Source organism: Trachemys scripta, chromosome 17, assembly GCF_013100865.1.
Source record: "Trachemys scripta elegans isolate TJP31775 chromosome 17, CAS_Tse_1.0, whole genome shotgun sequence".
NCBI lineage: Eukaryota > Metazoa > Chordata > Testudines > Emydidae > Trachemys > Trachemys scripta.
This window is the reverse complement of record NC_048314.1, coordinates 12,508,412-12,535,586: the sequence shown is the minus strand read 5'-3', so window position 1 is coordinate 12,535,586 and position 27,175 is coordinate 12,508,412. Positions and strand designations below refer to the sequence as shown.

Genomic DNA, 27,175 nt, shown 5'->3' with positions numbered 1-27,175 from the left:
ATTGTTGGGAGCAGATTAATATGGTCGCTGTAAGTGTCCTCATGGACTGTGGAGCATTTTTTATTCTGCAAAAGCAGCATTTTTTCCTGCAGGCAGATGTCTGTACTTTATGTTCCCTTCCCAGTCACATCTACTTAGCTTGATCACTTAGAGTAGTGTAAACTAAGTACACTGGACCCCCGCTTCAACCCAGGGTTTTGGATCCATGTGCGGTCCCGCGTTAATGCGGGGAACGCGTTACCCTGGATCCCAATGTAATTAATTAAATTCAGGATCTATGCGCGGTCCCGTGCTATAAGCGAAATCACACTATACAGACGCGCGTTCAAGCGAGGGTCTGCTGTACTAATTGAACTTCTATAGCACCTTTCACTGGAGGATCTCAAAGCACTGTACCAAGACACTGCCTCAGACCATGCTTGTGAGGTCAGCACTATTGGATCCATTATATAGGTGGGTAAATTGAGCCACAGAGAGCTTGACTTACCCCCAAATCACACTGCAAGACAGTGGTAGAGCCAGGAATAGAACCCAGGAATCCTGATGCTCAGTTCCCTGCTCTAACTAACAGGCCATATTGTTTTCCCTTGTAACATGAAAAAAGGTTTTTCCCAATCTGTAAAAAGTCAGGAGCTGTGAAATTAAAATACTCCATCCCAGAAATCCAACTACTAGCAGTGTTTTAAACATCAAAGTTTCTAGAGCCAAACCACACTCCCAAAGGAAATTTATCCTCTCTATCATTATAGAATGGAAGATTTATTCAGAAGAGCCACTAACATTTCAGTCCAAAAGGCCTCCAGATGAGAGAGACAATCCCCATTCCAGCAACAGCTTTTACACAGCTTTACAAAACATGCTTGGGCTGATGGAGAAACCCTTCCCTCAACACCGAATGCTATCAGCAGATCTACATCAAGTCATTAGCAAGTCAACAAGCATGGTCTTTAGTACAACAGAAGTCCATGTCAAATTGAGAGATTATCATCATCTTCCCTAACTAGACATGAAGTCACCTGCTGTTGCCAAAGACAACAAAAGAAATGCAAAGTGGCAAGAGGTTCATTTAAACAGTTATAGTATTACAGATATTTGAGAAAAAAACGACAGTTTAAATTCTCTGGGGGTACAAATGGGTGAACTCCAGAGAAGCGGTGCCCATTTACAACAGCAGGGAATTTGGCTCAAAAATATATATAGTACTATTTAAAAGAACTTTTTAAATACATATGCCTATTAAGATTCACCATAATGGACAGGAACAAGGTGGAATTCTTAACATGGGGTACATTTAAAAAAATTCACTTGTTTGACAATGTAACAGGACAGCTCTAAAATGCAGTATAAACCTACAAGTGATTTTATACTATGGTATAAACACACAGACACACCCACCCCTTGGTCAAATAAAATTTATCATGAAATCCCTAATGTGCAATTGACCGCCTGGTCTTATCAGTGCCCTGTTAATTCAGCTGATAATAAGTATGCTCCTGGTTCTCTTCCTCAGTGACAGAGATTTGTTCTAGTCATATTTTCCAAGCTGTATCTGTCTGGGAAAGTTTGGTCTCCATTGTTGGATTGCTTGTTTTTTCCAAGCTATTATTATTATAAAGTGCTATCTAGGGAAGACCTCCGCTAGCTGCCGGAGTGCCTCAACAGGAAAAACTGAGGCCAGCACTACTTAGCCTGCCTGTCAGGGGATGGATTTTCAGAGATACTGAGCACCTGCAGTGCCCACTAAGTTCAGTTGTAGCTGTAGACACTCAGCACTTCTAGATAAAAAGTCAGGTCCCAAATATGGAAGCCCACCTGTCAAGATTAATGCAATGTGGATTCATTACGAAAATGAGAGATGGTGCAAAGTCTATTCTGCTCTCCTTCTTCCCGAGTTTGAGAAGTTGGGCTTTAAATACCAGCCAAATGAAGTGGGGCACGAAGGAAAGAGAAAACCACAGCACTGCGTACATGCCTGCCAAGAGGTGGCACCTGAAGAGATAGAACTACCCAGTCTGTATAGTGTTTTGCAAAAGTCACTGCTCGGGGGTGCTGGAACAATTTGTACATGCTGAGAGCCATTGAACCAAACTGTAAACCCTTTATATGATGGAAACCACTTCAAGCCAGGGGGAGCGACAGCACCCTCAGTTCCAGCAGAACTATGTCGCTGCTCAGCTGATTCTCTGGCCAGATGTAGATTCATTCTCAGCCCAAGACTTAGCTATGGTTTTCACATTATTAAGGGACACTGAGTTCTCCCTCTGCCTTGGAAACCATCGTGATAAGCCACCTACCACAGCTGATGGTTGTCAGCCTAGAGGCTCTCTCTTTTCCTTTACTGGGACCTTTTCAAGCCACTGACAAGAAGTTAGACAGATATGATTAACCAGGCTGCTCAGAAACTCTACATTGTGCACTAGCTGGAGGCCCATGTGCCTATCAGAGTCATACGCATGAAACATTTATCACCTCTGCTGCATAGACAGTATTGGACTCCCAACTTACTTCTGGATGCAATTCATGATGTTAACTTTGAACTACAGTTTGGGTCCTGGCTTCCTTTGAAGCCACCTCTTTTTCCTAGTGCACCTACAAGCAAGGAGGGCAGCTGGGACTCTTCAGCTATCAGCGAATGGTGATCAAGAGAACTCATCAAGGGACTCTTCAGCTATCAGGTCCAAAGATTTGAATTTGACAGAGCTGAATGTAGGGTGTTCTCAGTGCACGTGGAGCTCTGTTCCAGGACTGCTTCCCCACAGTCATCCAATAAACCCCAAGATGTGCTGATCATCAAAGCATACTGTGAAGTGTAGCTTGCCTTGGGGATGAGGAGTTTTTCTTATGGGTTGGGTGGGGAAGGGAGCATTGTTTTCTCCAAGTTGTCAACTGTGTCCCACTATTCTGTATAACTTGACTGCACCTTAGTAGGGAAAAGCACTGTAACTAGAATGCATCTATGATATGCATTGGTCCATTTGTCTTCCCACCAAACATTTAATGTCTCAAGTCCACCTGTTCAGAATGGTGTAGAGGAAAGAGAAGAAAAATATATATATCAAATGGCAGGGTCAAGACAGCTGGAGAAAAGAAAGCTGGGACTATTGCCTTGTACATAGCAAAAAATCATCACGGGGTACTAACAATTCAAGGGGAACTGGCTTCCCCCACAAAAAAACTTGAATTTGCAGATCCCATGTTCAGTTTGCAGGGCTGTCAGCTAGGATAAAAAGATGTTGAGTTTTACAAAGTGAAATCAAGAAGTGAGATCCGGAAGCCATTGACAGGGAATAAATACAGAATTCCAAGATGTAGACATTTTATAACCTCACTTTTCAGACCATATAACTACACTTTTAAAATACAGAACAGCTGCTGTGCACCAGCACATCTCTGGTACCTGCTTTTTAATTATGCAGAGGCAGAAATGCCAGGTTGCTAGACTCTTTCCCCCAGAACATCAATAGCAATTGTAACATCTCTTCCTACTGATGTGCTAATGAAAAGAATCTACTCTTGTTTGCACCTTCTCTTCAATTTGATGTGAAATCGTAAGCGTTTTCATTTTGTTAGTGCTTATTAGAGAGATTTTCACTGATTCCCTCCTCCTGCATTCCTTTCTCCGGTCCTATATAGGACACTAATTTCTGGTCTCACTTGGGCCACCAGTAGCTCTAAAGCTAGTTCTGATTAGGTCAGGCCTCAAATAGAATCCATTCTAGAACCTTTACATTGTCTAGAGAACGTGTTTATATAATGGATCGAGCTGGATATTAGAATGGAAGTTTCTGAAAGAGGGAATGTTGGCCAACACACCGGAATTAGTCCGTCTTTTCATCTACATCTTTAACAATGTATTCTAGCCAGCCAGACGAGGCCTTGCTTCTGACTGGCCAAATCTTTGATACCCCAAGTGCTGTACTGTCAGCGGTGCTATTACTGAACTGCAGTGGCAGCAGCGGAACTTTTGTATGGGAGGCGGGGAAAGAAAAAGGAGAGGGGCAGAAGTAAAGGCTTTTGGGGGCAATCAGTAGAGGAAGGAGCATAGAATTTGGCGGGGCTGGGATGGGGAGGGAAGCAGAGGACATCCAAAAGGAAGCAACTAGGGAAACTTGGAATACACAGAAGAGGTGATGTACTGTGGGACTTTAGGGGCCAGGTAGGATATTATGTCCCAGGTTACTAGGATCTCCTTTAACCAAAGCACTAAGTTTTGACACTTTCCGCTGTGTTGGAGGTAATGCACAGTCAGTGACAGGATAGTGACTCACTCCCCCAGAGTTTTGTCCTTGCAGGTATTGTGCTCAGGGTCAAACCTGGGATGGATTCTTTGGGGACAACCTCTTTGCTGACTGTTCCCAAAATCTTGGCCAGGACTCTGAAGTGGATCTTTGCATGGTATTAAAGGGGACATCAGGCAAAGAACGGACAGTCCGGGTGGAATTTTGGAGGGGAAGAGGAGCGATGGAAGGGATTTCAGGGAAGGGAGGAGACAGACAAAGGAAGATTTCACCAGTTCTGCTGTCTGGGCGGTCTGGACTGGGGTAGCACAGTCACACAGCTGACTAAGGGTGCTGAAGAGTCCAGAGGAGAAGCCCAAAGCAGCTGAACAACAGCCGGGGTGCTTACAGGATGGACGTCTGATCTTGTGGAGGGTGAAGACGTCCGTGGTGCTGTTGGGAGCCTCTGGTGAATTTTGAGGGTGGGGAAGGCAGGCCTTGCAATGCTGCAGGGAGTTTCACAGGGTGTAGGGAAAGGACCTCGCAGTGTGGTGTACACGGGAGGTGGTGAAAGAGCCCTTACAATTATTCCCCTGGGGGATCGAGTAGCCTTAGATGCTCTCTCTCTCTCTCCTTACTGGGGTCTCCTCTGGAGCTAGAAGGCAAAAGCTTTTCACACTGGCAAATACTTACTTTAGGGCCAGGTAGACCAGGGCGGCCAGGGTTTCCATGGGGACCAGGAGGACCCTAAAACAAAACAGAGGCATAATAAATCTATACAGATCAACATTATTCAATATGGATGGCGCCAAAAACCCCAGCTCCAAGTGCCCCTGAACTTTGAGGAAGCTCAAATCCAGGCTCAGTCCAATCCCCGGGAATGACACAGGCCTTCTTTATACTAGAAAGGTTTTGCTGTACCTGCAAACCCTCCTAGATGTGATCCAGGTCCCCAAACACAATAAGCTAGATTGAAAAGAGGACCTTGGGGGCGGGGGGAAGGGGGCGCAACAACACTACATCTACATGGGGACTTTTGACAGCAAGCAATGTTGGTCAGAGTTTTGCACACTCCTAACCAACATAACTATGCAGGCAATACTTAAGTGCAGACCAGGCCACTATCCCCGAAACATCTGTAATTAAGAAAAGCCATTCCTGGCAGCAGAAGGGATAGAGCTGGTGTGAGCATTTCAGTCACTCTTCCTCTCCATGAAATATATAGCTGCAGTTTGCTCCTTCCAGGAGGGAGGTGGCTTAAGCAGAACACTGATTAGGTGGCCCTCTTAGCAGTAACAAGGAGATAATGGCACTGTGGCTGGACAGGGTTGACTCTGTGTTAGCTAGGGTTACCATACATCCGGATTTTCCCGGACATGTCCGGCTTTTTGGTCCTCAAATCCCCGTCCGGGGGGAATTGCCAAAAAGCCGAACATGTCTGGGAAAATGCCGGCATCCCTGCCCCAGTCCCCTGTTACCTGAGCAGCTCCGGCAGGCTGTGAGCTGCAGGCGGATTCCCTGCGGTGGCGGTGGCTGCTGCTGCTCCCCCCAGACACCTCAGCTCTGTGTAGCTGAAGAGCCAAGCTGACCAAGCGCTACCGGCTTCACGGTTTGCCGGGCAGCCCCCAGACCTCCAGATCCATTGCGCCCCCGGCCGGGCGCTTCCCCAGCGCAGCCAGAGCCCAGGAGGGGAAGTGCCTGGCTGGGGGTGCAGCGGGTCTGGAGGCTGCCCGGCAAACCATGAAGCTGGTAGCGCTCGGGCAGCTGTTTCGCGTGGCTAGGAGGGAGGAGGGGGAATGCGGGGCGCTCAGGGGAGGGGGCGGAGTTGGGACAGGGACTTTGGGGAAGGGGCGGAGTTGGGGCGGGGCCAGGGCCCGTGGAGTGTCCTCTTTTTTAAAACCTTAAATATGGTAACCCTAGTGTTAGCAGATTGTTCTTGTATGGCAAATAGTACTGTAACAAGACCAAGAACATGAGCAGTTTGCAATGCAGAGACACAGGGGATGCGAGATGGTTTAAAAACCTACGTTCCCATCAATGCACAACTGCAGGAATCTCCCACCAGAGTGCAGATATGCAAAGTGCCAGCAACCACTTCAGAGAGCAACCCACTAACCACTTGCAACTGCGTTAGCAATGTCAGTAAAGCAGTGATCTCTCAGGTGTGCTGGGCTTCCACACAGCTCCTGACTTCAGTTAATACCAGGCCTCAAGTCTAAGAGCTTCTCTGCAACCATATATCCTATGTGACCTGACTTCCTCCCTAGGGACACTATTCAGCGTAATTATGCTAGCAGACAATAGGACCTTTAAACTCCTGGCAGCCTTGGAGGCTTTGTGCTTAGGCTCAGTACGGTACCAGGGTGCATAATGCATAAAACTTAGCTATGCTGGCAGAAGTCTGTAATAGAGACATAATCCATGTCTGTCAGGGGTGTGATTCTGACCGACAGAGCTGTGCTGGCAGAAGTCCCTAGCATAGACACAGCTGTTCCAGCAAAGCTGTGCTTCTACCAGATTAGCTTGTTTCATTCATGGGAGGTGGCTTTACTACATCAGTATAAAGTACGCTTTGTGGACATAGCTGCATCCTCATCAGGAACCAAAATAGCAGCAAAAGCCCCAGAGGGAGCAGAGATTTGGGGTATCAAGAAGACTGTATACATTTAGAGCGATTTACTTGGCATTTTAGAATAAGCAGCAGGCACATTTCTGAGAGCTGAAATAAGGGGACACAGAAGTACTTGCTAGAATGAAATTTTATTGGTTTAACTACTTGTTTAACCTTCAGGGCATATCCCCTGGAAAGCACTTGAAATTTTGCCTTTTTAGAGGCTCTGATGAGACTGGAATGCAAATCCATACTATGATTGGTATAGAGTAAAGTCCCTGTTTAAAATGAGCTTCAGTTTTCCCCAGTGACATTTTAATGATTTGTTCGTTTAAAAAATAGATACATAAACGATTAAAAATATAGTCTGTGACCCTCACTCAAAAAGCTATAGCAATTTTCTCTGCCCAAATACGAAGGGCAATAGGCACTGTAAAATACCTACGATAGATGATATACAGCAATATCTCCTTTTAAATCATTTATTAAAAGAACGAAACATGTTTTCCAAAGACTATTTAAGGCACTATCTGGAATAAGAAACTAAGTATAAATTATCCCAGGCTTTATGCAGAGCAGATGAAATCTGCTAACTTTCCAGGCAGACGTAATAATGCTGCTAAATCCCAGAACAAGTTCCTGGGAGGTGTAGCAATTTGAAGAGTCAATTCTGAAGATTCATATTCTGCCAACATGCACAACCTTTATGCCACCAGTAGGAGTAGTTTCATTTACTCTTGATTTAAAGGAGGAGCATAGATTGGTGGATAAAGAGAAAGTTATTTGGCTGCTTTCTCAGCTCTGAGAGAGACTGTAATATTTGCTGTCATCACTTCTGCATGTTTGGGTCCAAATCTCCCAGGCTGTGATTTCCAAAGGAGACAAATGGAATTAGTGTACAACTAACAAAGGAATTCAGTGCCTTTAATCGCCTTCGAAAGACACAGCCTTAATGTTTATTTAGTGTAATAAACATAGTGTTTTTTTATTACATCTTGTAGCATGAGCATTTGTTGAGCCAACAGATTTGTTGGGGGAAGAGTCAAAACAGCTTTTGTAAAGGGAAGTCATGCCTCACCAATCTATTAGAACTTTTTGAGGGGGTCAACAAAGACTTGGACAGGAGTAATCCAATGAATATAGTGTACTTGGACTTTCAGAAAGTCTTTGACAAGGTCCCTCACCAAAGGCTCTTCAGCAAAGTAAGGAGTGATGGGATAAAGGGGAAGGTCCCCTCATGGATCAGTAACTGGTTAAAAGACAAGAAACAATGGATAGGAATAAATGGTCAGTTTTCAGAATGGAGAGAGGTAAGAAGCAGGGTCCCCAAAGGATCTGTAGTGGGACCAGTGCTGATCAATAATTTCATACATGATCTGGAAAAAGGGGTAAACAGTGAGGTGGCAAAGTTTGCAGATGATACAAAATTACTCAAGATAGTTAAGTGCAAAGGAGACTGCCAAGAGATCTCACAAAACTGGGTGATTGGGCAACAAAATGGCAGGTGAAATTCAATGGTGATAAATGCAAACTAATGCACATTGAAAAACATAATCCCAACTATACATAAAAGTGATGGGGTTTAAATTAGCTGTACCACTCAAGGCAGTGATCTTGGAGTCACTGTGGATAGTTCTCTGAAAACATCCCCTTCAATATGCTGTGGCAGTTAAAAAAGTTAACAGAATGTTAGGAACCATTAGGAAAGTGTTAGATCAAGCGTCAGCAACCTTTCAGAAGTGGTGTGCCGAGTCTTCATTTATTCACTCTAATTTAAGGTTTCACGTGCCGGTAATACCTTTTAACGTTTTTAGAAGGTCTCTTTCTATAAGTCTATAATATATAACTAAACTATTGTTGTATGTAAAGTAAATAAGGTTTTTAAAATGTTTAAGAAGCTTCATTTAAAATTAAATTAAAATGCAGAGCCCCCCAGACCGGTGGCCAGGACCCCGGAAGTATGAGTGCCACTGAAAATCAGCTTGCGTGCTGCCTTCGGCACCCGTGCCATAGGTTGCCTACCCCTGGATTAGATAATAAGACATAACATATCATAATGCAGCTATATAAACCCATGGTATGCTGACTCCTGGAATATTGAGTGCAGTTCTGGTCCCCCATCTCAAAAAAGATATATTAGAATTGGAAAAGATACAGAGAAAAGCATTTTTGTTGCTCAGGGGTATGGAACAGCTTCCATATGGAGAAAGATTAAAAAGACTGGAACTGTTCAGCTTGGAAAAGAGACAACTAAGGAGGGATATGACAGAAATCTGTAAAATCATGAATGGTGTGGAGAGAGTTAATAGAAAAGTGTTAGTTACCTCTTCATATAACCCAAGAACCAGAGGTGATCTGATGAAATTATTAGGCAGCAGGTTTAAAACAAGCATAAGGAAGTACTTCTTCACATAATGCACAGTCAATCTGCAGAAATCATTACCAGGGGATGTTATGAAAGCCAAAAGTATAACTGGGTTCAAAAAAAGAATTAGATAAGTTCATGGAGGATGGGGCCATAAATGGCTATTAGCCAAGATGGTCAGGGTTGCAACCTCATGCTCTGGGTGTCCCTAAGCCTCTGACAGCCAGAAGCTGGGACTGGATGACAGGGGATGGATCACTTAATAACTGCCCTGTTCTATTAGCTCCCTCTGAAGAATCTGGCACTGGGAACTGTCGGAAGACAGGATACTGGGCTAGATGGACCATTGGTCTGACCCAGTCTGGGTGTTCTTATGTACATCATCATGTTTCACAGAATGAGAAGTCTGGCAGAGCAAGGATTGAACACATTTTTTCCCAAGTCCCAGGCTAGTGCCGTAATCATTGGACCATTTTTCCTCACTGTCTCTGATTAAAGCATTTCCCTAGGGTCTTTGGGATCAAGGAAATATTTAGAGCCACATAACTGTGCAAAGAAAAAATTGTCCTAATTATAGAGGGATTAGTTTTAATGACAGAGCTTAGAGCAGCAACATCTCTATAAAGTCGAGATCCTACAATGTGTCATGCATCAGCAGTGAATGCAAGCAGTCCAGCGCAAGGTCTAAAGCGCCAAGCCAGATTTATAAAGCGAGGGTAGTTCAGCTGTTATGGAAGTTCAGAGTCAAACATCCCAGCTCAAATCCCATTTTACAGCTTGGTCTCCTTTTGGTGCATATTCATGCGACTTGTTATCCAGCAGAATACAAGACAGAATTCTCAACAAGAAAGCTATAGGCAGCAGCACAACCTCCAACTGGGACCAGCCAATGCCGATTGACACTCACACAGCTTCCAACTGGAAACGCGGAATCTATAGCTTCAGCTGCAGCTTTGTCATGGTGGGAAAAGAGTTACAGATAGCGTGATTTTCCTGCTCGGCTGTGACTTTTTTGGTGTCGGTGACTCACCCGGCAGCAGCGGCTGCTGTCTCATGGGTCTGGGTTAGGGTGACCAGACAGCAAGTGTGAAAAATTGGGATGGGGGTGGGGGGTAATAGAAGCCTATATAAGAAAAAGACCCTAAAATAGGGACATCTGGTCACCCTAGTCTGGGCCCAGCTCCCCTCCCCACTCAGACCAAGATTAGGGTTGTGGTGCTGGAGCGGAAGGTGCTACTACAGATGGTCAATGCCCCCATATCTGTCAGGACATTTTTTTAACAAAAATCATGGAGCAATCACTAAATCCGTGACTTTTACGGAATTCACCATGACTGCTCTGTGATTTTTTTTATTTAAAAAATGCTATAACGAATCTGTAGCCCTATCTATGGCTAAACTTCCAATCAGAAACTCATGGGCTAACAAATAATGTACCTAACACAGTTCACAGGCAGACTTTTCCAGCACAACTGTAGGAAACATTAACCAAAAGCCAGCCTAAAAAGGGGACCAGTCTTCAGTCCAAGCAAAGGCCTGCAAGATCAGAATTCTCAACACTCAGTGATAAGATGTGCAATAAGATAAACACCCAGATCCCTAGTTTAAGGGGGTGTTCCTATACTATTGAATTCAATAAGAGTTTTAGTATTAACTTCAGTGGGAGCAGGATCAGAGACATAGGGAGATGAACAGAACATGGGGTTAGCAAGATCAAAACAGGAGACATCCATCTCACTCGAAATCTCCAAAGTGTCCCAATCTGACTAAGTGGAAGGCAATGTGCTGCTGGTGTAGTGGGAAGTCCAACCCAGTAACCAAGGCACGGCAGTGATCAAGCCCAAAGGTTATGAAAGTCCCATTTAAAATGTCTAGCTCAGCTATGGAGAGACAAGGGCGTTGTCTGGCAATAGTCCTAAAATGGTAAAACATAACTGATTTTGATATGTTCCAACATGGCTAGCCCTTTAATCTCAGTTTACACCCACATTCTTGGCAGAGGAGGAAGATTCAGCGTGGTACAGCTCTCCATGGGCAGAGTAACAGAACGTACAGGACAGCACCTGCCTCAGGTGCTTTGAGCAGTGCAACGCTGAACAGGCAGGCCCTCCGAGTTAAGCAACGCACCAGTCTATAAGCGCAATGGAAGTAATTGGTGGAACTTTAAACTCCACCCTCCAAGCCCACATACATGTACCCAGATCAGTGCTAAGATGCTCTATGGATATGGTCTCGGTGTTCTGCCAGCCCCTGGGTACATTTATTCCTCACCTCGCTTATTGTTCCTCTCCAATCCCACAGGCAACTTCTCACTCCTCTTTCATACTGTCTCACCATCAACCACCTCTCGCCTTTCATCATATCTGCCCATAGGCAACAAAATTTAATAAACAACCCACCCCAGCACGCAACAAAAATGAAAAAAGAAACCACAACACCCCATTTCAATTCATCCATCTCAGAAACAAGTGCCCTTATGCATAGCACATGTCCCAGTGACATGGACCCCCCATCAAACCACTAATGGAGCTAACAAGCTTTCTGCAACCCAATCAATCCTAAATAGAATATTGTGTGTCTCAGATGTTCATGGAGCCATTCTATTATCTCCTGTAGCCAATGGCAGATGCAACTATCCCTTCATTTACACTGATCCCAGCAGCTACAATTCAGCTCATTACGCTTCTCTTTCAGCTATAATAAGTGATCACAAACTGTGGGGACACTCCAACGCTGTAGAATCAGCCAGCCCAAGTATAAACAACTCCTGCCTAGCAAACATTCTAAATCGGAGGGAGTTTGGTAATAAACCAGGACATCTTTCACCTTTAGGTCATGGCTGTGAATGTAAGGATAGTCATAAACAAGTCATTGTCATCTAATAGCTGTGGGGCTGCCTATGCAATCTGCTGGGCTCAGTTGAGTCTTTGCTGTGCAGGTGCCCATCTCTCCATCACCACAAGCCGCATGCTTATAGGCAATCTCAACAAAGTGCCCTATGATTAAATGGATATGGGGAATGAAGTACTCTTTAACCCCTAAAACTTGTCCCTCAACCAGAACTCAGGAACATAGATACTTAGGTCGTAATCTCTTTGGAGCAAGGGCTGTCCTTTTGTTCTGTGTTTGTACAGCACCTAGCACAGTGGGGTGCTGGTCTATGACCGGGGCTCCTAGGTGCTACCACGATACAAATAAATAATAATGGATCATAGGAAAACCAGCAGCCTCCCCAGTCTATTGTGCTTGCAGTCTTGTCTCTTTTTCTCACACTGAAGCACAAAGAACGTATAAAATGCCAAAGCAAATCAAAGCCCCTTCTCAGCTGCACAATCTCATCTTCACCGACCCTTAGCCACTCCAGTAAGATCAGTTTTAACTACTCCCACCTGAACTAACCACACACAGAAGGAACTTCACCAAAGGTATATTTAGGACAGCTCCTCGGCAAAGGGACCACATCAAACTATTGGCACTAAGCAACTACAGCGGCAACATTTGATGCTCCCATTCCAGTTAACCGCCTGTTATATGACATGTTGAAAGGCAGCTTCTTCTCATCAAACCAAGGCTCAGAGACATCCATCCCTCTATCAACACACACTGCACAAAGACAGTGTCAGTCCAATCTGCCTTTTTTACTCAGCCTAATCCAGTTTTCATTACCCTCCCCTTGCAGACCATCAGGATTACCTATCCCTAATCAGTATCTCCCAGACGTAGCCACCTTTCCATAAAAAGAACAGGAGTACTTGTGGCACCTTAGAGACTAACAGATTTATTAGAGCACGCATCCGAAGAAGTGGGCTGTAGTCCACGAAAGCTTATGCTCTAATAAATCTGTTAGTCTCTAAGGTGCCACAAGTACTCCTGTTCTTTTTGCGGATACAGACTAACACGGCTGCTACTCTGAAACCCACCTTTCCATAGATGAGCAGTGCTGGAGCTAGCTGCTACCCTCTATTCATGCTCTTCTAGATTAAACTCTACTTCTTTCCCCTTCAACTAAAAGGGTTGGTATATACTCATAAGTATTATAACTATATGTAATCATCATCATCTCATTTCTCTCTTTTCTTTGCATCAGATGGGACAAATTGAGTCCAGCAAGTTAGGAGCTGAAATTCTACCAGCCCCATATTATTCACACACACACACACACTCTTGGCTCACTCTCGGCACTGCTTAAACAATAAAACCCAGCAACAAGTCGACTTACATCTGAAGTCTTCCAGCCTCTGCACCAGAAATTCCATGGAAAGTTTTATCATGGGACACTGTTTTAATCATCAGCAGTCACCAGAGGATCAGCAGCATGGAAACCAGGCGTTGAACACAATCCCTCAATGTGTTCTGAAAATGGGGTTGGGTGGGGTAAGGGGGTTCCCAAACGTGGCTGGGCTTGTAATATGGATGGAATGTCACTCATGTGAAAGCCATCTACTTGTCAACTCCACAGTGCCAGCCAGTTCATCATGGGCAGAGATGGGAACCCTCTCACAGAAACTCTTTTATTTGTATTGGTTCACAGTCTGCACAAATTAACAAACGTGTAACTGTGTGCAATTCCCCCCCCCCCCCCCCCCCACACACATTAAAAAACTCAGGCAAAATGCTAAAGAGCTTCATCCAAAAGGGACGGCTACTCATTGAAAACTCATTAGACTTGGGGGCTTCACAATGTAAAGCAGCTTTTCTGCTCCTGACCTCCAGATTCCACTCTGACCTTTGGCTTGCTCAAAAACGAGCTAAATATTTGAAATGAGGCCAAACAAACTGTTTCTTTAAACACTTCTACTTAGAAGCTGGAAAACCTTCCTAGTGGAATGAGGAGATTGGAACAATCTTTACAGCAGACTGAAATTTTATCATCTTGGGGAAAAAAGCCCCCGTTTTTTTAAAAAGAAGAGGATTTTTTTTTTTTTTTTTTGCAACCAAAGACAAAATGTAGCAAGGAAATGCTACAGCAGGAGCTCGGACTCTTCCAAAGCTCTGAGGCTCATGGCGTGATGGAGGTAAGAATCAGTGAGTGCAATAGCAACATTTTACCTCCTTGCACAATGGAATTTCTCCTATCTATTGAGAGCTTAAAATTAGTGCAGAGAGTTGACATTAAAAACCTTTGGGTCCTAGTCCCAGCTCTGCCACTGGCTGGCTATGAGATCCTGTGCAAATCAGTTTGCCCACCTGTAAAATGGCAACATTGACTTTCAATGGGACTTAAGCTCCTAAGTCACTTAAGCACTTCTGAAAATTTTACCCTAAGTCTGTTTCTGCTTCCATGGAAGTGAATCCAGTGGCAAACTTCCCATTGTTTTCCACATGTGCAGGCTTCCTGTGCTACTCCAGAGTGTGGTTGTAAGGTTTAGTTAACATTTGGAAACTTCCGTGTAAGCATTATTGCTGTGGTTCACAGCACCTTTTAACTCTCTTTCTGCAGACCTCACTAAGCCGTGCACATTCTTCAGTGCAATCGAACTGTCTGCACACAAATGTGGTACCACTTTATAGCAGCATAGTTAAAGTGGTAGAACTTCCCTAGCATGGATGCAGTTATGTCAGTACAAAGGTGCTTTATGCTGGTACAGCTATTCCCATATAAGGTATCCTTATACAACAAAGCTGCATCCAGGCTAGGGATTGTACCAATATAAAGTATTTCAATATAAAAAATAATAAAAAAAACGTACATGTTCCTAACAAATACCAGTACAAAACCCTGTATGTAGTGCCAGCACAAACTACAGCTGTGAGTGTTATGCTTATCACAATTAAGTCACTGTCCAGGTCTACCCTACAAACTTTCACTGGCATAGCTATATTGGTCGGGGTGCAATTTGAGACCGACAGCTATGCTGGCAAGAGCCCCTAGTGTGGATACAGTTATACACTGGCAATACTATGCTTCGACTGTTAGAGCTTATTTTGCTCAGGAGGACTGGAAATAAGGAGCCAGCATCATGTGACCAGCCAGCTCTCCACAAACCAACAGTGGGCCACCAACCCTAGAAAAGAGAAAGCCACTCAGTTATTTTTACACTGTCCAATAATCAGAGAACATGGGTGTCAGCCCACAGACTTATATAAAGAAGTGGAAATACTGTGCTGTATCAATAGGACATCGTCACCCTGTGGAATTCACTGATGCAGGTGGTCAGAGGCTGTGGCAGGTTTCGGAGGAGGCGGCTAATTGTATAAGCATTAACAACACTGCAGTTATCCAAGCTAAGATGAGAGCACCATGCCTCATCAGGCCATAAACTGCAGAGGAGATGAAGAAATCCTTCCTGCTCTCAAAACGTACAGCATTACAAAGCTAGTTACATGCATTGTTCCTCCTTCCCCTGAAATTTTCTCTGCTAGAGGCAGGATACCTCACTTGATGGACCAATGGGCTGATCCAGTATGGGTCTTGTTGCAGCAGGGACAAGGTCTGTGCAGCTGCAGAGGAATTTCAAGGAGGTCCAGGTTAAGCAAAAAGGAGAAAAAAAAATATCTGAGGTTGATGGTTTATTTTTTCAGGGTGCTTTTGCAACCAAAAACAAGAACCCCTCTAAGCCCATCCTACTGTCTGGCCACATTCCCTTCCTCTAGTGCAAATCCTTAAATCCCAGAACCATTAATGAAGACAAAACAACAGTACGCGCAGGGCAGTTCTTCTTCCCTGCTGAAGCAGGCTGTGCTATGGATGGGAGGACACTGAAAGACCCACTCATAGCCTTAACAACCCTTTTTTTCCTTTCACTGCCACTGAAATGTCAAAGCTCAGTTTTGTTTAGCTGTAGGAATTTGGATAGATGTGCACAGGAAAGCTGGGGCCTCCAGACCCTGGGTTAAGCTTACATACCAGAGGGGTATGTCTACACTTCAAGCTGAGGTTGGGATTCCCAGCTCCGGGAAACTTACTTTCACTAGCTCTCAACAAGCTAGTGCACTAAAAATAGAAGGCAGGCCATGGCCAGTGCGAGCAGTGGGAGGGGCTAGCCACCCAAGTGCATCTCTTGGGTGGCTAGCCGCTCCTGCCGCTCATGCCCCGGCAGCTGTGTTCTGTTTTTATTACGCTAGCTCCATGACAGCTAGCACGATTATGTCTCCTGGAGCTGGAAATCGCACGCCCAGCTCCGAGCGCAGACATCCCATTGTGCTCACTAAGCTCAGCTGGAGACCTGCGGTAAGGATTATGAGCGAGGGAGAGCAGAGACTTTCAGCCTTAACTGGGAATTTTCCAGCAACTGCAGACTCATAGGAGAACCCCGTGTTGGTATTTAAGCATGGTCTGTGCTAATGTGTTTGTCAATAAAGGATTATGTCAAATATGTAGCTGGGTCACTCTGTTTGCCAAAGGAAAAAAAAGAGTAGCTATGCCTGCATATGTCATGGGTTGCACCGCGCAGGTCTCTGCACAAAACATCAGCTGTATCTGTGCGAAACGTTACCCAGGACCATGAAGGCAACAGTACAAAACAACAGCTAAATGCTTGGATCTCTCAGTACCCATGCTGCAAAAGTTCCAGTGCAGAACACTGAGGTAAGTAAATAACCTGTATTGAAAACATCAGGCCTGATCCTCCTTTACCCTAAGGCCCCTTTACATCATCCTGGCTGCATAAAGGGGCCTTAAAGTGAGCACAAATTACACTTTAAGGTTTCTTTTCACGGACAGAGTAAAGGGGCCTTAGTGTGAATGAGAATCATGGCCCATTACAGAAGTGCTTAAGAGCTCCTGGAATGAAAAATTTGCACGGGAAGAGCAGACAGTTAGCTAATCCTCACCCCTCCTGCTCGTTAAGCGAATGCAGTATTACATCCCTGTGTGACTCCTCTGTTACAAATGGGGTTAAATGACTTCCCTTAGGTCATATGAGTCAGTGGCAGAATCCCAGTTAAAATGCAGGAGTCTGCTCTAAGCACTAGATACGCTGCCTTCCTCTGAACTGCATGTCTTCGCACGTACCAGCACAGAATCCTCCTTTTTCTTGTATGAATCACTGTGAATGACATTCACACGCTCGTAAGGCACTACCTGCGCCCATAACTGGCTAACAAACTACTTGGGCCCTGGGGCTCCACGCATATGTGTTTAACGCTATCTGTGCCACAGAGGAGAAGTGGTTCAGGGGGAGCTGTGGGCACTCAGCTTCTTTGGGGGGGTGGGGGGAGGAAAACAGGCCATTCCCTTTTACTAGTACAGAAATGGGGTACACTTATCCACGCCTGTTTACCATGAATCTCACTGGACTGCAACACAAGCGCCCTCTGGCACTCCCCTGTTTTCTGCCCTCAGAGCCATCTTTCCAAGGCCTCGTGTGGGGCTGACCCATCTTTCCAGCTAAAGTTCCCTCTGGCACCAGTGGGAACTCTGGCAGCTCAAGGGTCAACTGAAAGAGGTGACTTGATCATGATATTAAATGATCCTTCCTCCTGCTCCCACCCTAGAGGCCAAGGGCCCCAATCCCCCCAACTCGGTATGCAAGAATGTGAGTTCAGGATCCACACTCAGATCTGTGCTTTGGGACAACATTGTGTTACCACAAGAATCGCCGTCTATTGTTAAAAACACCGGTATAGAATTGCCCAGTACTGCAATAGCTGCTGAAGCTGACTCAATGCTAAAAGTTGTGTGTAACTTAGCTGACTACAGGACTCAAAAAACCCAGGTGTTTCCGGGGATGAGGCATTTCCCCAGGATGGCTCTTGGGACTCTTAGTCATGTTTGTATCTGAATTTAGAAGATATGGGGTAGAAGGGAAAATACACAGAAGACTAGGTTAGAGATTTTGTCCTAGATTCTGAAACAGACAAGAAAATGGTCAGAGAGGTCCTTTCTCTGGGTCCGCCACAGCTAAGTTGAGTGGAAATCAATTAAAATTAATTTTATTATAGGAGCCATTTAGATAGCATTGTGTGCAAGGGCAAAATTCAGAGGTGAGAGGAAGTAGGTCTGGAGACCTGATAGATAAAGGCCAGATAAGAAACATGGTCAAATCAAATGTCTCTGTGTGTTCTGTAACAATAAAAGGTTGGACACTAAAGAGAAAGTGGGAAGATAAGGACAGAGAGCAACAGTCTGACCGATAGCCTAATGCCAAACCTCAGGTCAGGCTGCTCCTTCCCCAGACCGTGGCAGAAGAAGTTTGGCCTGCTGAAAATCTTGTATAGCGGAGGGGGAAAGGATGGAAGCCAATCTTTGCTCTAAACTGTGCCAGACCTCAACAGCTGTGCTCAAAGTGGTCACTAGCTCAATCACTACGGTAGAACCATGTGTTGGCATGGAGAATAGCAGCACAGAAAGACAAGATGCCAGCAAAAAGGCGCAGGGGTAGACTCAAAAAACCACTTACCCGTGGGCCTCTCTTGCCAGGAGGGCCTGGTAAGCCTGGTAGACCTGGGGGGCCCTAGAAAAGAGGTAAAGAAATATTATTTACAGTTATACAGAAGACCGTGCTCATGTCAACAGTTCTGGAAGAGCCATAATCTAACTGTTTGGAGCAGGAGGGAGGAAGAAAGACCAGTTATGGCACAAAGCCCAGAGTTTCCATGCAACTTAAGCTATTGTTGTAAAGGAATAAAATCTATGCACACCAGTCACAGAACTATGTATTTCAATAGAGCAGAGACAAAGCATTTTCATCTTGCTGCTGTAGTCTTTATTTCTCCAATCACAGCTGTGTTTCAGTTTCCTGGATTCTGCACTGTAACATAATAAGGTAACACAAATTGCATCTCAATGTTGAAAGAAGCAGGCACGTTGTGTGTTATATTATACAAAAGCTAAGGAAACATAGTCATCTCTGTAGTATAGGTTCCTAGAGGAATTGTGATATTAAAGAGATAATCACACCACAGCTCTGTACTCTCCTAGATATTATATTATATGGCAAAAGTAATAAAATTGGTGTCAATGGTGGAAGTTCCTGGACGTGGTGCTGCAATATCAAAGAGGTAAGTTTAGTCATGTCAAAGCAGTGGGGATTTTTGGATGCTGGGTTACAATAGAATAGAGTTATAGGCTCCCTGCTGCATGCTGGTCTGTAACAGTTTAGGGGAACATAATGAGGTTTAAGATGCTGAAGTAAAACTGTAAAATCCTTCTTTAAACTTATTCTCAATGGACTGGAGAATCCAAATTTCCAGAGAGAGCTGCAACTCCTAATCACTCTTGCAACCCTGTTTACAGCACTGACATTAATAATAGTTAGCTAAAGTGTCTCACTGGAGACTTATATTAAAGTAGCTTGTTACGAATGATGGGTTTTGTTTCTCGGGGGAGGAGGGAGAGAGAAAGAGCAGAAGGCTAAAGAATCTTTGGAACCTAGCCTGAACTTTCCAACTGCTCCGGAGTCCAAAGAGCTTTTACCAAAAGTAGAACTAGGAGTGGGAAGTGATCAGATCTGCTGCCGAGCAGGTGCACGCTGTACTCCACATTCGGTTCCTGCTCCCTACATCCTTCCTTTATTTATTGCAGACTAACGTGGTGCTCTGTTCCCACAAGTTAAGAACATCATAAAACTGACTCTGTCACTTGTGAAACAACACAGGTGACTCAGAGTCTGTACATTCGGCGGCACCAAAGAAAGAGTTAAACGTTCAAGATCCCTAACACAGATCTCAGGAATATAAATTCAAATGCACCAGAAAATCCTTGGAGACCCCTACTCTAAATTCCATCCTAGGCTATGGTTTCAAACAGTGAAAGCCTGCATATATGCTAACAAAGTCTCTCCTCAAAAGAACCCTGGTGAATATTACCAATCCTCACATACAGCAGGTAAGTGGTGAGTAAATTCGTTCAGAAGAGATAAGGATAAAACTGAGCCTTGGTCCAAACAAATGCAAAAATTTGCAGAGGTTAAAATATGTATAGGTAATCCCCTTCCTCTCCCCAGTCCCTCCTGGCTACTAATTTGAACTGGCACTGAATGCATTAGCATCTCTCTTTCTGCCGTGTAGCTGGCTCAGGTGGAACCAGACAGTGATGAAGATATCAAAAGAATGCATGGTCTAAAGGTGTAAGATCCTACAGCTTGATAGGGATAATGTCTCATCACAGTGGAAGTTCTAGTGCATCCTCACCTACTGCTCCTATCAAATGTCAATTGCTCGCTATTCCCTTGTTCTTCAGATTTCCAGCCTGATTCCTACTCTGAATTATCGGATGACTATTTGATCTGAGAGATGCCCATCACTAGCTAATATAGTATTGCTGTTCCTTATATAAGCAGCCCCCACTCATACAACCGATCCTTATGTTAAGCTATACACACACATCAGTTTAACCTGCCATTGTGTTAACTCCGAACACCACATATAATGTGACTATGCAGCTGCACAAACACATAATTGTAGGCTTTTTGTTTGAATCAGTCTACTGAATAACTGCTCTGGAATTCAAGCTTTCATTAAAAAATTCCCCAACCCTTGTAGCTGGGAAGATAATTATCAAAAGATGAATGAAATATAATTGATGCAGTGATATCTAACGGAGGCTACGTCTTCACTACCCACCTGAATCGGCGGGTAGAAATTGATCTCTCGGGGATCGAATTATCACGTCTCGTTGGGACGCGACAATCGATCCCCGAATCAACGCTTGTACTCCATCAGCACAGGTAGGAGTAAGCGCTGTCAATGGGGGAGCCACGGAGGTCGATTTGCCGCCGTCCTCACAGCGGGGTAAGCCGGCTCGGATATGTCGAATTCAGCTACGCTATTCGCGTAGCTGAATTTGCGTATCTTAAATCAATCCCTCCCGTGCAGTGAAGATGTAGCCTGAGTCTGCAGACATCCTGAAACTATTATTTCTGTGAACTGCTCCCTCCAGCTCAGAATGTTGACTCTGAAGTATAATGATGACAATTTAAAATGTCAGTATCCACTTCTGATCATTTCAGCAGAAACATCTCATCCATTGTTGCTTGGAATAACAGTGGCACATATGGGTGGAAATCATTTCCCCTATCCCACCAACCTCCAAAGCAACATCCAGTTGAAACAAAGAATTCAAACACCCCTCCCATCATTTAAAGTCATCTCCTCCACCGCCGCCCCAAAAGAGGGAGGGAGAAAGGAGATGCAGCCCCTCTCCAAAAATTCTAACTGCATCCTGAGTACCAAAAACCAAAATCATCTGCCCCAGACAGTCTTTGATACCAAAAGCCCTGATTCCCTCTAATAATTACTGCAACCCAGTTACACCTTTTCAATACCACACTCTCCAAATTTTGGGGGGGGGGGGGGGGGAATTTAAAATTGAACATAAAAAGCCCACAAGATACTGTACTAATTTCAGTGTCAGGGAATGGTGGTTAGAGTAGGGTAAACAGTGCTCTATATTCTGGGATCTCTACTGCATAATTTAGGTCCAATATGCTACATAGGATACGGGGCCTTGTGTTACTTCTTTCCCTCCTCCACCTAACATGTACGTCCCGTCATTCCACTGATCCATGTCCTCTCTGTTCCAAGTTATACCAGTATCTATCTATTTCTATACAATCCAATTTGAATCCCTAAGGAGCCTGGAGTAGGTGACATTGATCATGTGAATGCTGGAGGAAACCTGCCTTTGATCACAGAGCTGGGGAAGTAATACATAAACTAAGCCAAAGTAAACAAAGAGCACAGACTAAGACAGAGCCACATCCATAAACAGAGAAACATAAAAACCAGGCTGGATGGTTGCACTGTTATCCAAGGCAGGACACAGTTCCACTTACAGCATATGGAGAATATCACAGCAGTCAGTAAGCAGCAGCCTAAGAACAATGCCATTCGCTCTGCAGAAACTATGCTGGGTTTCATTTACTGTTGCTAGCAGGATACCTGTTCTCATCCCTAAGCTGGTAGGGTTAAGTTATTCCTGCAGGGCTGGCTAGATCCCTCCATGGTAATCATCATGCCATCTCTGAGACAAGTCCATCTTGACTATTGGAAGAGGTTTCAAAAAGCAGGTGGTTTCACTTTCGCTCAGTTCATTAGATGGAGGTAGCAGTGCTCTGCCTCATCCCTCCCATTTCATGTCAACACTGTGGGACTGAAAAGCTGACAGCCTGTCTTAGCAAATAAGGGTTCCTAGAATTTTTTTGATTCCTGGGTGTCTAGCTTTTTGCCTCCTCCTTCTGAAAACTGATGGTAGAGAACTCAAATCCCTACCATCACCATGCCCCAAAAAATTAGGAGATCAAGGAGAGGAATCAGAAGCAGATGCTCTCTTCTCCTGCCAGGCAGATGAGCTCACCTAATAAGTCTAGATAGTTTTGAGAAACAACTGAAGGTGGCTTCAAGAAAATCTAACCCGTCTCATAATTTCCTACAATAGCATGAACAATGACGACTGTTTTCACCAGGTGATGATAGGATGTATTCTGTGCGGCTTCTGGGAAACATTCGGGAGCAAAATTGAGATTCCAGGATTGAGAAGAGAGTTTTATTTCTAGCCTCCTGAATTTCAAGTTGCAGAGAATTTGACCAGGTTGATGGAAGTTGCAGATATACCAGACCTTGAGGACATCAGAAACCTCAACATTTCATCCCACCGCTTTTCCCAACTGATTGGTCCATCTGCCTTTCCCATCTCATTACCCACCCCACTCTGCCTCTTTTGTCTGCCGTCATACAACCATCTTCTAGGAGCCCTTCAAATCTCATAGCTGAGCAAGGCTGAGCTCGTCCTGGGATGGGAAACCTCCAAAGAATATCTAACTGCTGCAGGAATTGCGGTTGGCGATTCAGGAGCTGGCTCTCGTCCCTCTGAATCACCACTGAACTAATTCCTCAGCATGGTGGTACAGGCTGGGGGTGCTGTGATGCTGCAGGAGCTGCCCCTTGAATGAGATCTATATAGAAGCCTGACCTTTTAGGGTCATCAAGTGTCCATAGATCTAGAGCAGGGGTGGCTAATCTGTGGCTCCGGAGCCATATGCGGCTCCTTGTATTGGCATTGACTCTGAGGCTGGAGCGACGGGTGCCAACTTTCCAATGTGCTGAGGGGGTGCTCACTACTCAGAGGCAGCTCTATGTGTTTTGCCGCCCCAAGCATGGCAGGCAGGTGGCTTTTGGCAGCGCGCCTGTGGGTCACGCGGATTCGGCGGCATGCCTGCGGGAGGTCCGCCGGTGCCGCGCCATCGGTGTCCCCCCCCCCCCCGCCAAATTGCCGCCGAAACCACGGGACCGGCAGATCTCCCGCAGGCATGCCGCCAAAAGCCGCCAACCTGCCACCCTCACAGTGACTGGCAGGCCGCCCCCCCGCAGCTTGCCGCCCCTGGCACACGCTTGCTGCGCTGGTGCCTGCAGCTGCCCCCGTCACTACTCAACCCCTCGCTCTACCACAGGCCTTGCCCCCACTCCACCCCTTCCCACCCCATCCCCCAAGCCTGCCATGCCCTCGCTCCTTCCCCCCCCCCCAGAGCCTCCTGCACACCATGAAACAGCTGATTGGGAGGTGTGAGGAGGGAGGCGGAGGTACTGATTGGCAGGGCTGCCGGTGGGTGAGAGGCGCTGGGAGCGAGGGGAGGAGCGGATGGAGGGCTGCTGACATAGTACGTGGCTCTTTGGCAATGTACATTGGTAAATTCTGGCTCCTTCTCAGGCTCAGGTTGGCTGCCCCTGATCTAGAGGCATCGGTGTCCTGGTGAAACTCTGTCAACAAGGGCTATATTCTATCTCCCTAGATCTCTTCAGCTCTTGCAACTGGAGATAGTATTCTTCTTCACTTTCTGTCCTAACCTACTGTACAGTGTTGCTGGAGTGCTACAGTCTCCACAAGAGGTGGCTGCATCTCAATGGGGAGCAAAATGGTCTCTGTACAGTTTGTACAGCCCCTACAGGGACTTTGGGGATGAAAAGGAAGATAAAAATGTAATTTACCAATACTGCTCTTCTCCTCTGTTTCTCAGAGGAGCAATAGAAACCACCTCAAAAATGAACTACAGAAATATACATTTCAAAGCTTTCCCACCCCTTATATTTGTGCTGCTTTCTGAGGAGTAGCTTTACCCTTTCAGACGGTAAGTCTGTGTTTTGTCTTTTTCCTCTTTTCCATCACAATTGTTCATGTATTTGAGGCTTCTTTCAAGCACATGCTGCTCTGAATTACAGTGGTGCGGATACAAACTAAATAAAGTAGTCTGTATCACTGGAGAGCACTAACTTTGAAGTGGGTAGGATGGGTGAAGGGGCAACATTGGAACTAATGACCCATCATACAATAGGATAGAAAAGGAGAAAGTTTATATATTTTTGTTTGTCCAAAAGATGCATCTTCAGCATCTAGAAGAACATCTCCCCCTGCTAGGCATTTTTCACGTAGGGATAGACAAACTAGATATACTAGAACCCACTTGAATCTTTGCCTAAAACAATTTTGAAGGTTTGAAAAAGATTGGTTAAAACTTTCCCTCCTACCCAGTTTGGCACCTCCTGGTTTCAACTAGGTTAGGGAGTAAAAGCCCAAAAATTCCATCCACAAAAATTTTCTAGTAATACATCTATATATTGAAAATACATATTCATTCTGTGTTTGTACAGCATCCATGACTAGGAGGCCCAGGCACTACTGCAACCCAGAGAAAGAACACAGATAATTGAAGCAAGGACCTCATAGAAACCTTTTAGAGAAGAGCCTCTTCTTGAGAGACTTCCAGTCCAATTTTGCTGCCTAAAGCAGTTTGGAGGAGCATTTTCCAAACTTGCTTATTACATGCTTGTGACCATGGCAGGATGCTGAAGGACTGTGAGGAAATGGAAGGGTCTTCTGTTCCATCATTGTCCCTTTCTTCTCCTGTCTTCTCTTTATATATTTCCCATTACCGCCTTTCCAGCACTTTGATCCCAATTGCTCTTAACTTGTTCTTTGACACCAACTTCATTTTAAGCAAGCGGGTCTGTTTCATACTCAGTTACTGCCCTGCAACCAGATTCCCTTTGGGTGCATTTCTGGTTAAATTCATAATGATTTATGGGCCAATTATGTGAATGATTCTAAAACCATCTTAGTCTTAGTCAGTATAATATATAGAATAATGTGGCTTTTCTGTACATGACTCATAAATTAAGGGCATTGAAACATATTGTATGTTCTATAATATATCATATGTTATCAACATGGGCAGCCGTCTATGTCACAAGTCGGACTGGAAAAAGACGTTTAATATTCTATTGATTTTGAGGATTATCCATATTACCAAGATTTTTTTTTCTGATTCAGTTGGCAAGTTTTTGCAACAATTCAGAGATATTCCGAAGATGGTAGTTGCAGAAAACTGGACTCATCACGCAGATTCAGAAACATTTGATTTTGCAACAATATTGACTGCTAGCATAACATCATACCTTTGGACTGGTGAGCGGCAAAAGGGATCAAATCTAAAACCCATGAGCCTCTACTGCTTGAGCTAAAAAAAAAATGCAGCTATGTTAGCCAAGGCTGTAACCGATTCAACCCCTCTATCTGTAGCCCAGCCATCACTGAAATGACAACAACTGAGGGGAATAGCGGTCTATAATGCAAAATAAAACCCACCCTTTCTAGAAGTCTCATTCTCCACCTTTGGAAGCTTCTCCATCATCAGTTAAGGGTGAAAAATAATTTCTCTCTTGCCATTGTTTCTGGATTTCAATGGGATCCTGCCAAGCCTAGCCCTGTGTATTCTCTCATGAATGGCAGACAAGAAAGCTGCCAGAGGGATCACCCCGAAAGATGCTGAAGTCCCAGTGGAGTCAGAGTGGAGAAGACTCTGAGTCTTTCTGGTAGCACTCAGTAACCCCATAAAATTGCTGTTTGGGCCCATATCTCTGACACCCAGGTTGCAAAGGAGACCACATTTTTACACCATAAAATATGCCTATTTGTTTATTACGTATCATTTTTTGTGGTTTGCACAGAAGATGAAATTCATGTCTGTGCAGGGAGCCTGCACATAGTCTATGCATCACTTATGTCCTATTTAAGCCCTCAAAAAGCAAAGCTTAAGTGGGACTGCAGTGGTAGCAGAGTGAGCGGTGGCCCTCTGCACAAGGATGAATTTCATCAGAGTCCCTAGACTCAGTATTAAGGGCCTGACCCAAAGCCTACTGAAGTTAATGGAAAGACTCCCAGTGACTTCAAAGAGCTTTGGAGGAGTCCCAGAATGAACTTTCCATTTCCCCACCAGCCTGTTGAGGAAGCTCAAGGATCCCTAAGCTGCTTGAGAAAGTCATAGCAAAAGCAAAAGGCTTCAGAACCAAGTTTACTTTACATCCAGGATTCACCAAACTGGTGAAAAGCAACCTATGTAAGATATCTTCACAAACGGTATCGTGCAAGCAGTGACTGCGCACTCTTATGTTGGGATTTTTCTGATGAGGACATTTGAAAATATCAGTGAAAACACCCCAGCTCCTCCCCTCTCTCCCCCTGCCCCCCCCCCGGTAAAGTTTGTGACTTGAATGTTAAACACACTTCAATTGTACCGCTAGTGTTATTCAGTGGCACCACATCCTCTTAGTGGCTTCAGACAGTTGCAGGCAGCTCCACCGTATATTTCAGCATGAGTAAAGTATTAAAATCCCCAATGCTGCATATAAATTCAGGACACCGTTCAGGTCTTTTGGGCTTTGCTCTTGAGGCTGGCAAGAACCTATGGAATTCCTGCTTTATTGCATATGGGGAAAGACTCCCTTATATCTTGCCATACATTGTATACACAAAAGCCCAGCAAGTAATCAGCAGGAGAACTCAATTTATTCACACTGAGCCTGCTTCAAAGACCTGATGCATTAACAGAATGTCATTTTCTTTTGTGGTTTTGCATATCACCTGTAGCCACGGGCTGCACTCTCATCAATTCTTGAAAGCCAAACAAAGTCAGCCTGGGTCAGCACTGGGCTTTATAGGTGCTGTGGGAAGTAGGGTTGATGAGTCAGAGGAAAGATTGCCAGCCACTGAGTCATTATTGAGCTAGTGACACAGCATGATATTTGGGTGCCTTTTTGCTCCTTTTTTTC

The 27,175-nt window shown here is 44.8% G+C and overlaps 1 protein-coding gene across 9 annotated transcripts in view; it reads right to left on the bottom strand.

Moving 5' to 3' along the window:
• Positions 1–27,175, bottom strand: part of LOC117867266 (collagen alpha-1(XXVII) chain B-like) — a 261,780-nt gene that overhangs the window by 173,972 nt on the left and 60,633 nt on the right. For all 9 annotated transcript variants that reach the window (XM_034752150.1, XM_034752151.1, XM_034752154.1 and 6 more), the window contains 2 exons: positions 18,535–18,588; positions 4,911–4,964 (listed from right to left, as the gene is read on the bottom strand). In XM_034752150.1, coding sequence (XP_034608041.1) covers positions 4,911–4,964; positions 18,535–18,588 — 108 coding nt within the window. The remainder of the gene's footprint in view (positions 1–4,910; positions 4,965–18,534; positions 18,589–27,175) is intronic.